Source organism: Mauremys reevesii, linkage group 11 (genome assembly GCF_016161935.1).
Source record: "Mauremys reevesii isolate NIE-2019 linkage group 11, ASM1616193v1, whole genome shotgun sequence".
Lineage (NCBI taxonomy): Eukaryota > Metazoa > Chordata > Testudines > Geoemydidae > Mauremys > Mauremys reevesii.
Genome location: NC_052633.1, coordinates 67,129,255 through 67,144,856, shown reverse-complemented (window position 1 = coordinate 67,144,856; position 15,602 = coordinate 67,129,255). Strand labels below are relative to the sequence as shown.

At 42.9% G+C, this 15,602-nt stretch overlaps 1 protein-coding gene across 6 annotated transcripts in view; it reads right to left on the bottom strand.

Moving 5' to 3' along the window:
* Positions 1–15,602, bottom strand: part of SEMA5B (semaphorin 5B) — a 351,645-nt gene that overhangs the window by 66,163 nt on the left and 269,880 nt on the right. For all 6 annotated transcript variants that reach the window (XM_039494195.1, XM_039494194.1, XM_039494196.1 and 3 more), the window contains exons 10-12: positions 11,688–11,823; positions 7,781–7,988; positions 5,560–5,767 (exon numbers count right to left, since the gene is read on the bottom strand). In XM_039494195.1, the coding sequence (XP_039350129.1) occupies positions 5,560–5,767; positions 7,781–7,988; positions 11,688–11,823 (552 nt within the window). The remainder of the gene's footprint in view (positions 1–5,559; positions 5,768–7,780; positions 7,989–11,687; positions 11,824–15,602) is intronic.

The window sequence follows — 15,602 nt, the reverse complement described above, 5'->3', positions numbered from 1 at the left end:
TTGGCCCAGGGCTGCTTTGCAGTGAATTGTGTTCCTCATACAGACCCCAAGTCAGCAAACGAGAGTAGCCGTCAGTCGAGCGTCAGGGTTTTTGCTGGCTTTGCATAAGCAACATGGCCACGGGGTATGTTAAACAGAATTTTCGCCAAGCAAGCAATTTAAAACCCAGAATAACAGGGTCAAAAGACAAGAGAGAGTCACAACTGCATGCAAAGAGGGCCTGGTTCTTACCCCAGTCACACAAGTGTAAATCAGGAATAACTCCAGTGATGTCATTACCCTGCTGCCAAACTGGTGTAGGGCCCAAGAGATTCATAGCTGAAGAACTGAACACAACTGTACAGAGAAAAATGCATATTTAGCAGCAGAGGTGGATAATAAACTGGCCTGTTCCCAAGACCCCATAGTGCACCCAAAATATCACGGATTTGTATGAGCTGTAGACTCACTCCAAACAGTTGTGGGAGATGGCGTGGGGGTGATCCATAAAAAGTGCAGTAAAATAATGTCTCTATGAGGAGTTGGAGCAACTGTGATGTTGGCGTGACCTTTCAGACTGGTCACCAATCACGCTTTGTTGATGCTGTTCTAAACCAAATGCATGACGACAGCTTCGCTCGCATTCCATGCCCTGAATGTGGTTGCCTGACCCACAGTCAATAACCTGCTGCACTCTATGCACACTCTGGATAGATGCTGAGCAAAGCTCCTTGTGTTAGTGCTGGCCTCACTGTCCCACCTGCTTCACTGTGATTCCCAACATGAAATAATGATCTCACGCTCCCTTTAAATAATTCTTGACCTAGACTAAAGATTGGCCCAAACTATCAACACTGGATCCTGATCACAAATCCCCACCTCTCCAAAGTTCAGATGCTAGGCTTTGTTTTTACCTGTTCTAGATATACTGTGATGCCAGCTGTGAAATTTAGAACAGGAATCCAAGACCAACCCCAGGGCAAAGTTTAGGGGTATTTTGAAACAAGAGTTAAACCCAACTTTACCTGCTGCTCGTATTGTAAGGAGATTAAAAAGGTTTCTAAACAAGTACAACCCTGAGCAGCAAACCCAGCCAAACTACTATGCAGCAAAGAAGTCTAGAAACATGACATGTTTAAAAGGGTCTGCAGGTTTTGCATGCATTGGGCACCCTCCTAATACCAGTGGAAGTGAGGAACCACAGCGCTAACACAATAGGAAAACACACAAATGCACAAGGCAAGGTCCCGGAGGCCAAGTCCAGCCATAAATTTGGGCAACTGACACTACAGCCGTCTTCCTGTCGCTCAGCTGCTGAGCCTGGCTGTATTGAAAAGGCCAATTGTGACAGGTCAGTGGACATATACAAAGCACCATTTAGACACCCAGAAATACCTTGGGTCCGTGAAGCACTGTGCAATGCTATCAGTGACCATTTAGCAGGTTCAATTGATGCTGTGGCAATAAACAAACAGTAAAGGAGAGGCCAGACGTGCTTTTTTTAACCCCCTTTCTTCCTCTTCCCCTCTTTCTGAGCCTTGGGTAGGTGTCCCCCTGCCTTGCAGCAGCAGAGCTGTATGGAAAGCCAAAGCTAATCAATGCTAGATCAGTTCTGTTTCCACATCAGATTTCCCTTTCTTGGGGCCCAGACTGATACCATTCCAAAAACTACTTGGCAATCATAATTCCTAATCAGCCCCTGGGGTGCGAAACAGTCACAAGTTTCCTGATAAAGAGAGACAGAGCGAGGGAAACAAACAGCACAAGTATTCCTGCCTGGGAGGCACGAAATTTTCATCACCTGAAAGCTTCCCAAGCCCCCATCAAAACGATTAGATTATGAAAACTGCTGAAACCAGAGCTTTTCTGAGAAGCCAGTCAAGAAGTCATAGCGCCGGCAAGGAAGTAGGTGAGGGGTAGAAATCGAGACTTGCTCCTGAGGTTATTTCTTGGCATGTATTAAACACAGACACAACAATAAGCAATAAATCACAGCCCATGAGAAGTGCCAGGTGGAAAGCAACAGATGAAATTAAAACACCCCTCTTGAAACAACTCAGCGCTGAAATAAATACAAAGGAGGTTGGTAAACGTGTGATCTACACATCTAGGATATTAAAGGGAGAAAGTTTCAGGAATCTGAAATTGAGAAATCCCTTACAAAACAGTTTCTATTAGGGGGGAAAAACCACCATCTAAATATATACAACCCCAGCTCCTCTTAGCTTTCTTAAGGGATGTGCACATTTGCAAGTTTCTATTTGGTTTTTTGCAATGTACCATCCCTCTATTGCTCCAGATCTCATGATACCCTCCCTGAGCTTTTCCTCATCTTCTTTTGAACTCAGGATCCACCACTGCAACACCTGCAAAAATCACATTCATTGACCAACTCTCTCTGAACAAATTCTGGCTTACTACGTTGTACAAATGTGTTCGCTGTTTGGCACCCAGCGTATTTACAGTACATTTCAGTTTATCCTATCCCAGGTACTTCTATTTAACCCAACCCTACTAATTTTACAGTATCTAATCAAACTATGATAAAACTGATTGTAGGAGGCAGGATTTTGAGTCACCAGCCCCTCAAGAGCTGGGTTGATGCTTTATTTCATTGTAAGCAGTATGATCTGGAGAAAATTTAAAACCCTGCCCTGATGTCAGGCACTTTCCAGTCATCTGAGCTAGACCTTAACATTGTACCATGAAGTCAAATGACGACTATGATGTGTGAGAGTCTGTGTGTTCTAAACTACTATATACCACTAAGCTGGAGTAAAGATGGATGACGAGGGGAGGAGTTGTGCCTCCCGGATCCATGTGTGGAGGGGACTTTCATGAGGCAAAAAGGACTCAGCTGCGCTTGTGACACCGTCACCCTTTCCCCCCAGTCCATGAAGCGGGTTCTCTGGGTGTCTGGGATTCTGGGCCAGGTGAGGTGTGGGCAGGCTGGGACTTGGAACACATATCACCACTCCTGGGGCTTTGTCATCTTTTCTGTGGCCCCCCCTCTTTCCAGCGATCCCTTGAAGGGGGATACCCACGGCCAGGGAAGTACCTGGTAGCGCGGCTTCAATGCAGCTCCACTGGAGCACTGAGCTGCTATGGAAGGATGGGGCCTCTGTGCTGAGAGCCTTAGCTTCCCATAGATCCCACAGGATCCTCGGGGTTTCCAGGTGGGTTCCACAGTCTGTTCCATATGCAGGAGCAAACCCTGATCCTCCTAAGGGAATCTCCATGAGGAGATTTTCATAGACTGAACACAGGTGGTCAGGCCTAGTGGTCAGAGCAGGAGTCAGGAGCCAGGAACCGAAGGTTAGCGATGGAACCAGAGTTGGGAGTCAAGCCGAGGGTCAGTGCCAGAGTCAGGAATCGGGCCGGGGCTCAGAGCTCGAGCCAGGAGACAGAGGTGGGGCACAGGAGCAGCGATCTGGAACAAGGCAGGGTGTAGGAACCAGGAATAGGCCAGGAAGGCAGGAATCAGGAACAAGGCAGGACTTAAGAGTCAGGCAATAAGGCAGATCTGATGTAGCTGCTGGCCAGGAATTCACCTAGTTGTTTAGATGACTTCTGGTTCAAACAATGAGTCTGAGCCAATTGGAGAGACCAGACATCTCCTCCAGTTGGGAGCTTTGTGAGCGGTGCCTATAGTGAGCGAGGGTCCACCAGCCCACACTCTTTGCTGGTGCCAGTCACATGGTGGCTGCAGTCAGAGGACTGCCCAGGGACCTGGGTTGAGACCCACGATCCCCCACAGGAGACCCTAGCAGACACTTCTTCTCCGAAACCCAATCTTATGGGTTTTTCACAGGAATAGATGATCCAGACTATTGAAACTACGTTCCAAATACAGTGGTGTTGCACCTGGAATGAAACTGGCCCCAGATGTGTATGTCGCTGTCTCACTAGGAAAACCTTTAGCACTAAATCAGCATCGTAACGAAGACTGTGCATGTTTGTCATGGTCATGACTTCCAGGAAGAAAATAATGATTTTTAGGGGAGTTATACGATGACGGTCTCAGTCACCCAGTTCAGCCTGTTACTGAGCAAGTCTTATCCATGAATGCTCACAGGATTGGCTCGTTCTCTCTGTACAGTGGAGTGGCATATAAGTTCTTCTTTAATGGTTAGCATCCAAATGGAGTGTCCAGATACCTTAGGGAGCCTTGAAATCATTGGCCATTTAACTTTACAAAAGGGTCACGCTGGACCCCACGGTGCAAAGTACTTTTATATCCTCAGACTGGGAACTTTAACATTTAATAAATTGCCAGCAAGTTTAATTTGTGTATATCTTTCATGAACAAACAGAAAGAGAGGGAAGAATTAGGTTTCCCTTGATCCATTTTATATGTATATTCCGTTCACGCTGTATTCTCCTATACAATCTTAAGAGAAAGGCTCTTGTGTTCTGGCCCTTTAAATATCTGCCATTCAGAGGGGAGGATTGGATGATGTTTTCCAACTATGGTTCCTTTCTCATATTAAACCCTTGAAGTAATGACTGACGTGGACGGGTTTTTTCCTAAAAGGGATAAATACACTTACGAGGCTCAGCAAAAATAGAAAGAGACGGTGTTTTTACATTTAGACAGACTCAACTTTAGAACAAGCTAGTTGATCATTTTAACCTGGTTAGAAACGAAGCAATCACAAAATTCGACATGTGGAATCAAGCTTAGTGCTAGGCCAAGAAAGAGGTAGCTAGTTTAGAGCATGCTAATGAACTGCCTCCTTTTGGCATGCACCGAGGATCCATTTCAGACAAGGATCAGCAACCCAAAGGCTGCAATGAAGGGGGAGGAGTGTCCTTAGGGGTGCAAATAAGCAATTACCCACAGCTGGACCCACTTCAAACTCTAGGACTGAAGATGGAAAACACAGATTATATGAGCACCTGTCACAGTCAGCTAGTATCACACTGCTTTGCCTGCTGAAACCAGGGGCAGGCCATGTAGCTATCCCCCCCAGTGTTGAATACAGAAGGGTTTGATTACACCTCTGCAATCAGAGGTCAATACTGAAAATGTTTTTTTATTTTCTTTTAAAATGTTCAAGCCAAACAGCACTTTTCCAGGTGCCAACTCTGTCACACGCTGTTCCAATGAGCTATTGGCTTCTAAAAGCAACGAAAAATAGCCACCCAATGCACCCCTACATTGTTAAATGGTTGGGAAGCAATCATTTATAAGCCATAATGGGCGAGAGGACCAAGAATTCAGAATACTGCAGCCTTTCAGCCAGTGAGAACTACAAGCGAAACACGTGGCGATGATAAAACCAACACTGAAATGTCAAATAAAAAAGGAAATATTGGAAGTTACTCCTCGGTAAACATGTGATTAATTTCTAATGAGGACAAATTAATATTTACCAAAAACAATATCCGTCGTTCCCATTGCTCCTGGCATAAGCACTATCAATCAAGATACACGCACACACACACACAGAAATATCTTGTCTCTCTCTCCCAGTGATGAAAAAAGGCATTCTGAAATGAATCAGACTAGAATATGTTTCCCTGGTGCTTTCCTTTGAAGCTGGAGTGGAATATATCAGAGCAGTAAAATTTGCTTACCCTTCTGTTCTGTACACTGAACACCTCTCCAGAGGAATTTTTAGCACTCCATTATTTAAACCCACAAATAGTGACCTGTCACTATGCAGGATTTGGAGGCTCTTGATTGGTTCCTGTTGACCGTCGGGAAGAATCTGCATTTCCTCTAAATAACAACTCCTCAGGCTCCTATTAGTGGTAGAAAGTGCCTTCAAAATGGTGCCATACTCTAATGGAACAAGAAGCAAGACGCAAGTAAATCTTAGAGCTATTGATTCAATTTTGTACCTAGCACGAAGACTAAAGATTAATGACATCCTATTTACATAAACACTTTAAGGCTTGTTTCCTCTTCTACTACTTTTTAAACATTTTTGTTATCCAGGGTAGAAACTGCCTCAGCTATGTGGGTGCAATTCCCTTTTGTGTATTCAGACTGGTTTATAGCTGTGGAACAGATGGGCCCACAATAATGCCATCTTAACTGCAACAAATAGTGCACCAGTGTTGGAAATCTCTGATGCCATTGTAAATGTTGAATGGGTTTGAAGTCTAAATTATCCTTTCCCTGCTAAAAGTGGCCCTTACAGTAGGAATATGGGATACAATGACGATGAGCATTGTTTGTATGGAAGCTTACGCTACACTGTTGATCTATCAATTGGTGGATTGATGGACCTATGGGAGAAGTTCATCTCTGAGGCTGTCAAACTAGCATTTTTTTCCATGAACAATACATGCATTTAGAACAAAAATTAGATTAGTCAATGCCTGTTATCTTTGAAGTTTGATCTATTCAAGGAATAAGCTTTCCTGGTCAAACAGCAATTTTTTTTGTGTCCGTACCATAGTTAAATTACTCCTAGCAACAAAGTTCTGCTACATGTAGGAAGTATCTATATCAATTTATAGGGCCCCAAAATACAGATCTGGATCTATACCATCATGAAGTTTGGGGTCAATTCCGATTTGGATTCAAGTTCACCCCTAATCTCCATGATCCAATATGCTCTAGGCTCCCTCTAACTGCGATTCTCATCCTTTGAAAGGTTTCAGTTTCAACAGATTCCAGTCTCCAGTGACCACTACCAGTGTCCAGAGAAACAGATGTGTATAAGATAATAGATGATAAAACACTATGACTTCTTCACAGATAACAGAAGGCAAAAAGCAAATGGAATTAAAATCTCAGTCTTCCACTTCTGTTTCTTCTGGCATAGTAACTGGGACACCTCACTTAAGGAATAAAGATGTAAAAGTGGCAAAACCATGCCATATTTCATTTTAAGTATGGTTTGCTCATCACGATCACTTCCATGCAGGCCTAAATCAAGGAGAATGTTACTAGAATATGTCAAAGCTAATCACTTTCAAAGTAAGTGGTGGTAAAAGTTACATAAATTATGACACAATCCTGGAAGATGGTAACTTCAGAGTGAGAGGATGACTCCATATTGCAATGTTAGTTTAATCTAACACTTACAGAGGCAATATATCTTATTATAAAAGTCAACACTCTCACAATAAAGGATGAAAACATTACACCCATGAGGCTGGCCATATGCTCTGATTAACCAAAATATTTAATTTAACTTTTATCTCAAGTGTGAATATAGGTTAAGGCAACCATTTATAATACTTTGCCTTTCTTCATCACCTTTCATCCACAGTCCTTGTGCTTTCCAGCGTGCCCTAATTGTCAGAGCATGGCAGTGGTAGTCAAGAGATTTGCATTATAATCTCAGTGCTGCGACTGACTATTCGTGTGACCTTAGAAAACTGTCTGCCTCAGTTTTCCCATCTGTAATGTGATGATGATAATAATGCTTACCCATCTCTTGACCTCATAGGAGTGTAAAAGTGCACAAGCATTGCAGATAGGTAAACTGTAGCACGCAGAGGTTAAGTTAGCTTGCACAAGATCACACACAGCAATTTGGTTACCCAGGGCAAGCCCTTTGCCCTTCTCCACCATTGTGCCTTAGTCTGATTAGTTGATACATGTTAAAAGGAAAGACATCTTTTGCTTCTTTACGCATTGTGGATTTAAGGCCTATTCTCTCAAGGTCACGCCTCATGGTCTCTATTCTGGTTTTATCTCTTCCCTATTCAGGAAAACTAGCTTCCATGGAGTTTTGCCTAAAGAACTCAGTACAAACAGTAACAGCCTCAGGATCAGGCTCCCATGCTGCTATGTCTCTGAACGAGGGGACTGATCCTCCTTAAACCTGAATGCTCTTACCTGTCCCAATATACATCACGTGGTAAAGAGTATCCTTTCCTTGAACAATGTCAACCACCAGTTTGGAAAATCGAATGCTGTCTTGAGTGACGTAGGGATCCACGGAGACTGGCTGAACCACGTCATTCATCAGGAACAAGCGCTGGGCATCCTGCAGGATCCTTTCGGTCAGGTTCTCATTAGGGCTGTTGTCATTCAGCGTCCCACACTAAACAGGGACGACAGAACTTCGGCAGCTGTATTTGCACTTCACCCAAAACAACCCTCAAGTCCTTCCTCAGGGAAAACACTCGTTGACTTCACTGAGAATTGTGCCTGAGGAAAGCCTTCAGGATTTAGCCCCTTGTGCTAGTGGCCAGTGTTACAGGGAGCTCTGGTCACTCTTCCACCCCATAAAGTCATGTCTCCATATTGGTCCATTGGCCAGTGAGATGGTATTTTATTCCTTTGTGACACCACAGAGTGGGCACATCTACAGATAAACTACAGGAGTTCAGAACTAACCGGGGAGAAAAAAAGTTAAGGATGGATAAAGAAATTCAGAGGAGATAAGAAAACCCTGAACTTCTACCCAAACCCTTTCTGAGGTTTTCCCAGGTCTGCCTGAAATCTCACCTTAAAGTCCTGTAAATCTGAGATGAACTCCCCCCCAAATTACTCTTTTTGTATGACAACACCAAGTTCACCACCTGGCCTCTTCCACATGCATACCCCCATTGGCTCCCCTGACTTTGAATAATCCTTGCAAGGGAACTGGCCTGCAACTTCCCTCCAACTCCTACAGCTTCACATAGACGGCTGGTTAGCCTGTGTCCGACCATCTTCAAGCTTCACCTCACCTCCCACGTCCATCCAAAATTAACCTTTTGGTTAAGGCATTGGCCTCCTTGCTTCAGTTCAACAGCAGCATCAGATCTGCTACCCTGGTTACCTCATTCTGAGGCCTGAGTTGCCCTGGAATTCACTTTATATCATACTTTAATACTTAGCACTTAATATTGTCAAAACACCGTGCAAAATCATACTCCCACAGAAGTCAACGAGATGTTTGTTACTGACATCCCTGGGAACAGGATTGGCGCTGTGAGGTGGGCAAGGAGGCTTTCATTAACCCATATGAAATGTGAGGAGTCTGTTGAATGTCGTGTGCCCCAGGGCACAGAAGTCAACGGCAGAATTGGGATGAGTTCTCAGTCCTAAACTCGGTCCACTGGACTATGTTGCCCCACTGATATACTGATCTTGACAGATCAAGGAACAGACAAATTATGTTTTCCCAATTAGGGTCCCATTTTTGACTGTTTACTGCAACAACGAACAAGTTCTTCACAATGGCTAGGCACAACTTTCCTTTTGTGAATCCCTGCCGAAAATCTGCAACTGTGGGTACATCTACACTACCCGCTGGATACGCCGACTTCAGCTACACCGACTTCAGCTACGCTATTCGCAAAGCTGAAGTTGCGTATCTTAGGTTGACCACCCCCAGCGTAGACCTAGCCTAACTAAAATCTGCAACCAGAGCTGGAGGAACTGGAAGAAATCTAGGGCAGTCAATAGGGCTGGTGCTGATCTACTCCAGCTGAAGATCTAGCCCTTTGGTTAGTATCTTCAGCCTCTTTCTAAATACTCATGCCAAGGTTAGTGGTTTTCTGACTCAGTCCTTACAGAATGCATTTTCTAATAGAGAAGTTCGTTCTAGTTCATCAGTGCCCAATCCCTGGTTCCTACAGAAGTTTGGAAATCTCTCTTTTGCCATCTTTTTCTCATTCTCTCTCTAGCCCTGCACATTCATGTTTCAGATAGTCTCATTTTTACCCACTATACCCTTTTCCTTCACAGGTCATCAATGAAGGAGGAATCCTGATGGTTGGAATGTCATTGTTAGTTTTATTTCCTACGCTCATGAAGCAGAAGGTAACCCTTTTGCTCTCTTGGCAGCCTGCATGCTGACACAGCATCCTCCTGTTATTGTTTTATTTTGTTTTGTTCTAATTTCCTGATTATTTATGCTGTCTTGATCCTCTATATCCTTCAGTATTTCTCCTTCCTCTCTGGGAAGATTTTTTTTTTCTGGCATCCTTCCCTCATCTTCCTTTGTGAACAGCGAGTCAAGGAATTAATTTAATTTTTTTGCAATATCTGCCTCTTCTGTCACTAAATTACCCTTGTCATCTCATAAAGGCTCTTCACTGACCTCTTGTTCCTTACATACTAGAAATATATCCGAATCTCTTTTTGCAATCTTCCTTTCATCTTCCACTGTGCCACAGAGAGATTCACCCTGAGGGTGTCAGGGAAGATTCCTGACACACTGACACTCCCCCTGGGATTTCCACCAGTGTGGGAGGACTAAGTTCTATATTTCAATGCAGGCTTCATGGCAGCCCAGCTAGCAGAGCCTGCTCACGGACACTCTGAAGCAGTCATCTTCACTCGCTGAGGTTTTGTGCAGAGCTGACTGTAACGCTGGATCGTTGCAATTTGTTCCTTTTTTGCCAATTAGCTGTAACTCAGGATCCTGGCAAGTTCACAATTCACAGATGCTTAGATTTTTAAGGCCCAAAGGAACAACTATGATCATCTAGTCTGACCTCCTGAATGACTCTCGCCATAGAATGTTACCCAGTAATTCCTGCAAAAACCCATACATTCCTGGAGAGCTAGCGCTATCTATTAGAAAGACACCTCCCCTCCCCCAATTCTGATTGAAAGACTTAGGAGATGATTTAAGATTTCAAGTGACAGACAATCCTCCACATCTCTGGGTAAGTTGTTCCAATGGTCACGTTCCTTAGTTCTAGTCTGAATTTGTCTAGCTTCAACTTCCAGCCACTGAATCCGCAAATCGTGGCTGGGAAGTCCATATGGCTCATTTTAAGTGTCTCATTCTAGACACTCACATACCACAATGATGAGCATAGCAGAAATACAAAAATAGGAGCACAGGAATTCCCATTCTGCAGTCCCTCTAGCCCAATATGGTCTCCAACAGAGGCCAATGCTAGCTGCTTCAAGGGACGGTGCAAGAAACCCCGCAGTGGGAAGTTATGGGATAATCTGTCTCCCAAGAAATTTTCATTCTCACCCTTTTAATTAGAGGCTATTTTCTGCCTTTCAGCATGAGGGTTTATATCTCTTACACAACTCTTGTTCATTTTATAAGTCTTTACTACAACAACTCTGGCTATTCTTAATCTCCATAGAAATGTTCAGTCTTCTCTTGAATCCTGCTAAACTCATAATCTCAGTAATATCATAGAGTAATAGTCATAATGTTTGAGGCCAGAAGGGGCCACCAGATCATCCAGTCTGACCTCCTGTATATCACAGGCCACCAAACACCACCCAGACACCCCCATATCATGGCCAGCAACAAGGATTAGACCAAAGTATTACAGCTCACAAGAGACAACCCAGGCAGAGAATAGGAAGGATGAAGGAGCACGAATCCCCAAAACCCCTACAATGTCAGGTAATTGATTCGGTGAGATATACCCAGATCATGTGGCAGGGAGTTCCACAGACTAAGAATATGCTGTATGATAAAGATTTACTTTTACCGGATGAGAAGCTTGACCTATATATTTTTTTCTCCTCATTCTACTTCATTTGAATACATACAATGATTCCCGCATTCTTCAAAAAAACTGACCACGCTTTTCCCCTCTACCCACTTCAGTCTTTATCTTGAAGTATTTTGGTAAATCTGGAGCACTAAGAAGAACCCACCCCAAACCCTAATTTTCCATTACACCTCTCAGAGTGGAGCAATATAGTTCAGCGATTTGTACAGCACCAGGATTCTGCCTGGAGTCCTGAATTCCATAAAAATCTACTCAGTACAATAGTTCCGTCAAAGAGAAATTAAAAGGGTCTGGAGTGAATTGAAGTGCTGCAGCAATACCTGAAAATTAGGGATGGGGTTTATTGTTGGCAGCCATGCTGATCTTGGATTCTCCTGGTATCGGAAAGGGCCATTAAACGCCTGAGTAATGGCACTGAGGTTGAAGGCACATACTGCTGAAGCAGCTATACTGTTTCTGGAAAGGGGGAAAAAAATCAATTTAATCATTAGAACACTGACAATTTCATCATAACAGACATCAAACGCCACTTGAATAAAATACATGTAAATTACTAGGTAAAAGTGCAGTGTTACAAATCTCAGAAGGAGGAAAAAATCCAGCCAGATTAGATGACAATTTTGAGAATGAATTTCAATCTCGATTGTAAAATGTACATGATTTAAGAGCCCCGGAAGCAATCCTGACACAAAGGCCACATGGTGTTCAATTTCCATGGATTATTTGTGTCCGGTTTTCTATTTAGTTTTTTACATCCCATCAATCCTGACTGATAATGAACAGACTAATTTTTAATTTCATGGTATTTGTCAGATGAAGTTGAAATTCAGTTTCGGTAGATGCCTGAAATCTATAGCTGCAAAAATATACTAAATACACCTAGAGAGAGAATTAGCACCAAGCCAGCGACTGCAACAGTTCAACATGCAAGGTCATGCCACTGAAGCTGTTTTCAATGACCACAGTTCACTTCTTTGTGTCCCCAGCTGGGAATAGTATCTGTATCTGAATAGTATCAAGAATGCATGTGCCATGCAGAGGAATCAGTCTGTAAAACAAATGCTTCAGGAGGAAGGACTATCTGCAAGGGAACTTGTTTCAGCAACTTTACCCTAACTCAGTCATCATATCCTGCATCTCAGTGGGCCATTGCTGTTCCATTTCTGTCAGTAAGGGCATGTTTTGGCAAGGTGCTAAGCACACTCCACTTCTGACTTTAACAGGCAGTGAGGTCACCCAGAACCACCCAGGACTGGCTCCATATCTAAGTAGGGTCAAGCCCTAAGCATAGATATTTACTTAAGTGACAGGGCTTGTATAAGCCCAACCTGGGATTCAACCCATTCTTTTTAAAGGAAGAAGAAAAGAGAGAGAAAATTAGAGAGAAAGACATCAAATTAAAAATAAAAATAGATCACTAAGGGATAGCGTGATTGACTTGTCATAGTGGCTTTTAGATAACCCAGGGTTTGCTTGACATATTGCGCTAATTAAAGCAATCTCGATTCTCTGAAAAGAACAATTTTTTACTAAACCAATAATTACACACACAAAAAGCCTAGCTGCACAATTCCAGGCAGGGAACGAGAGGGACAGATTCTTTCACAGCGGATTCCTTTGGAGCAACCCAATATAAAGAGGAACTTTTTTTTCCTATTCCTTTTTCCTCCCCACACTAACTCCCCTCCCTGCACCTTCAATTCCACTGTGCAGTGGAGCAGTTCACTTTGAACATGTCAAAGCAATGCAAGTTGAACCTTTCTCCACTTTTGTCTGAATGCCGCTGACGCAGTGCATGTTCACAGAAGGCAGCTCTTTAGACAAAGCTAATGATGGGTGACAAGTAAATGCCTCGAGGCACACAAAAAACGCTAGTCTAAATAAAGCTGCATAGCTTTTCAAAATAGAATGAATTCTTATAGAGCCCTGCTAAACATTACAGAGTCAAGTTCCTTCCCTCTGCTGAAGATGAGTGAGAAGAGGTGAATATCAGATAATTATCCCGCCTCCAGGGCAGTGCTGTTCCACCCTGACTATCAAAAGTTTGATCCCAATCTTAAACCACTGACATTAATTTCTCTGTACAGTTCTTTATTTCTGGGTGATGCATGGGCCAAGTATAGCTATCTCCTTCATTCACATCCAGTACTAGTGGCGATGGATCAACCAGGCAGTTTGGAAAATGATTTCGTTCAAAGGGTTTTAAATGTGATCTCAATGACCTTATGGAAAAACTTTAATAACAACTGTTTAAATATTTCAGAAGCTAGTTCCCTAAATAAACCATATTTTCTGCTGACTTAGCTCAATATTACACAACAATGAGCAATAAATCTGTTTGTCATGGATTTTTCACAATGAAGCATGATATAAGCCAATCGTCCTTTGTTGGGAAACGGCCCTGATCCCATTAAACGCGAGTTTTCAAAAAGTAATGATACTTTTAAACAAAAATCATGTATCTTCAGTCTACCAGCAGAACAGTGGATAGAGACACAGACTGGCGCATAAATCAGCCTTATTTGGCATGCAGAACACATACAGCAAGATATAAATCCTGATGGAAGTTAAAAGAATAATTATCATTATTTCTCTAGTCAGATGACAAATTGGAACATTTTCCTCTTTGAATTCTTGAAAGAACATTCTGTCGTAGCCACAAAAAACACTACTTGATCTAACTTCAGCTATTGTCAATAATAACGCATATAGTCAATTACACCAGTGTTATATAATACATTGTCCTCAGCAGGTGGAGGTGAGAAGGATGAACCAAGTGTGGGGGTGGGCCCTTTAAGGCCATGGAGTAACAAGAGTGTCTAACTGTATCCCATATAGGGATTGGGTGACACCCATTACATTCGGTGTTGCTTACAAATAATGGGAGAAGTGATGCTACAGACCCAGCAGGAGAGTATCCTATCCCACCCATGCCACCCAATACCTTCTCCCAGTAGATTCTAAGTATACCAGTTGTTAATTATAATAATGTTTTAATTTTTTTTAAATCATCATTTCAAACTTTTTCGTGCCAAATGGATGTATGGATGAAAACCCTCAACGTCTTCCTTGCAAACTGGTCAGCCCCTTTTGGTAACATAAGCACTGTCTCATTATCTTCACCCGAAGCTCTAGCCAAGTTTCTTTATAGGGTCAGAATGTTTGGCTAACTTCCTTTAAGCATTAATTCTAGAGAGAGTTTCATGCAGAGTTCAGATCTGAGTTAGATTTTCTCCAAAGTCCACAGGGTGTTTGGATCTGGGTTTGTGGTTCAGGCCCATTGCCCAATTATATTTTCTTTTTTAAGCTCTGCACTGGCTAGTTCCTGGCTGATTTTGGCAGTGAATATGCAGAAATAGCATAAGATAGATAGATAAGTACAGCCTACCACCCTCCCTCCCTCTTGGCGTTTATAGAGTATGGGTGAAAGCCGGGACCCATTGACTTCAATGGCAAAAGTCCCACTGACTTCAATGGAGCCAGGATTTCACCTCTAGGGCTGCAATATCTAAGCACTGTACGCAGATAACGAAAAGCACAACATCGTGAGTTGCTTTGAGAGAAGTTGGTTCTCTGTCCCAATTTCAGTGTCAGTGGAGCCCATGCTAAAACAGCGTGACTCTTTCCAGTCTGCCTCTAGTTCCTGTAGAGAGGTTGAGTTTGCTGCAGCCTTTCAGCTAAGGAATCAGGTTCTTTAGCTCAAAAAGCAGATGTTGAGATCCAGGGTTCCCAAGCTCAATTTCTGCCACTGCCAACCCCTGCAGAAGCATCACTGTACACAGACCCTTATTTGAGTGTGATGCCAAGTCTCTGCCCTGCATAGGCTATTATTTGGGGCCAGATCTAGGATACACTGAGTAGTATCCTAGTCCATGAGTAGCCCTGCAGGAGTTAGCTACACAAATTAGGCTCTCTGAGTGTCGCATCTTGTACAAAAATTAATTCCCTTTTAATCTTCTCCTTTATAATTCAGTCTAACAAACTCTAGAGAGTATTATTGTGACCTTATAATGGACATGCTGGTAGCAGTGAGAAATGGTTCTCACCTGAGTGAGGGGATTTGGAGAAACCTGGTTTACACTCATCTAACTTTAAAAAAGTAAATAAAAACCTAAAAAATTTCACAATATATTTTTTAAACTTCGCTCTTCTCCTCTGACTCTGTCCTCAGGGGCCTCACACATGCGCACCCAAAAACATCCCAATGCAACTTCCTTGAAAACGATTCCAACAAA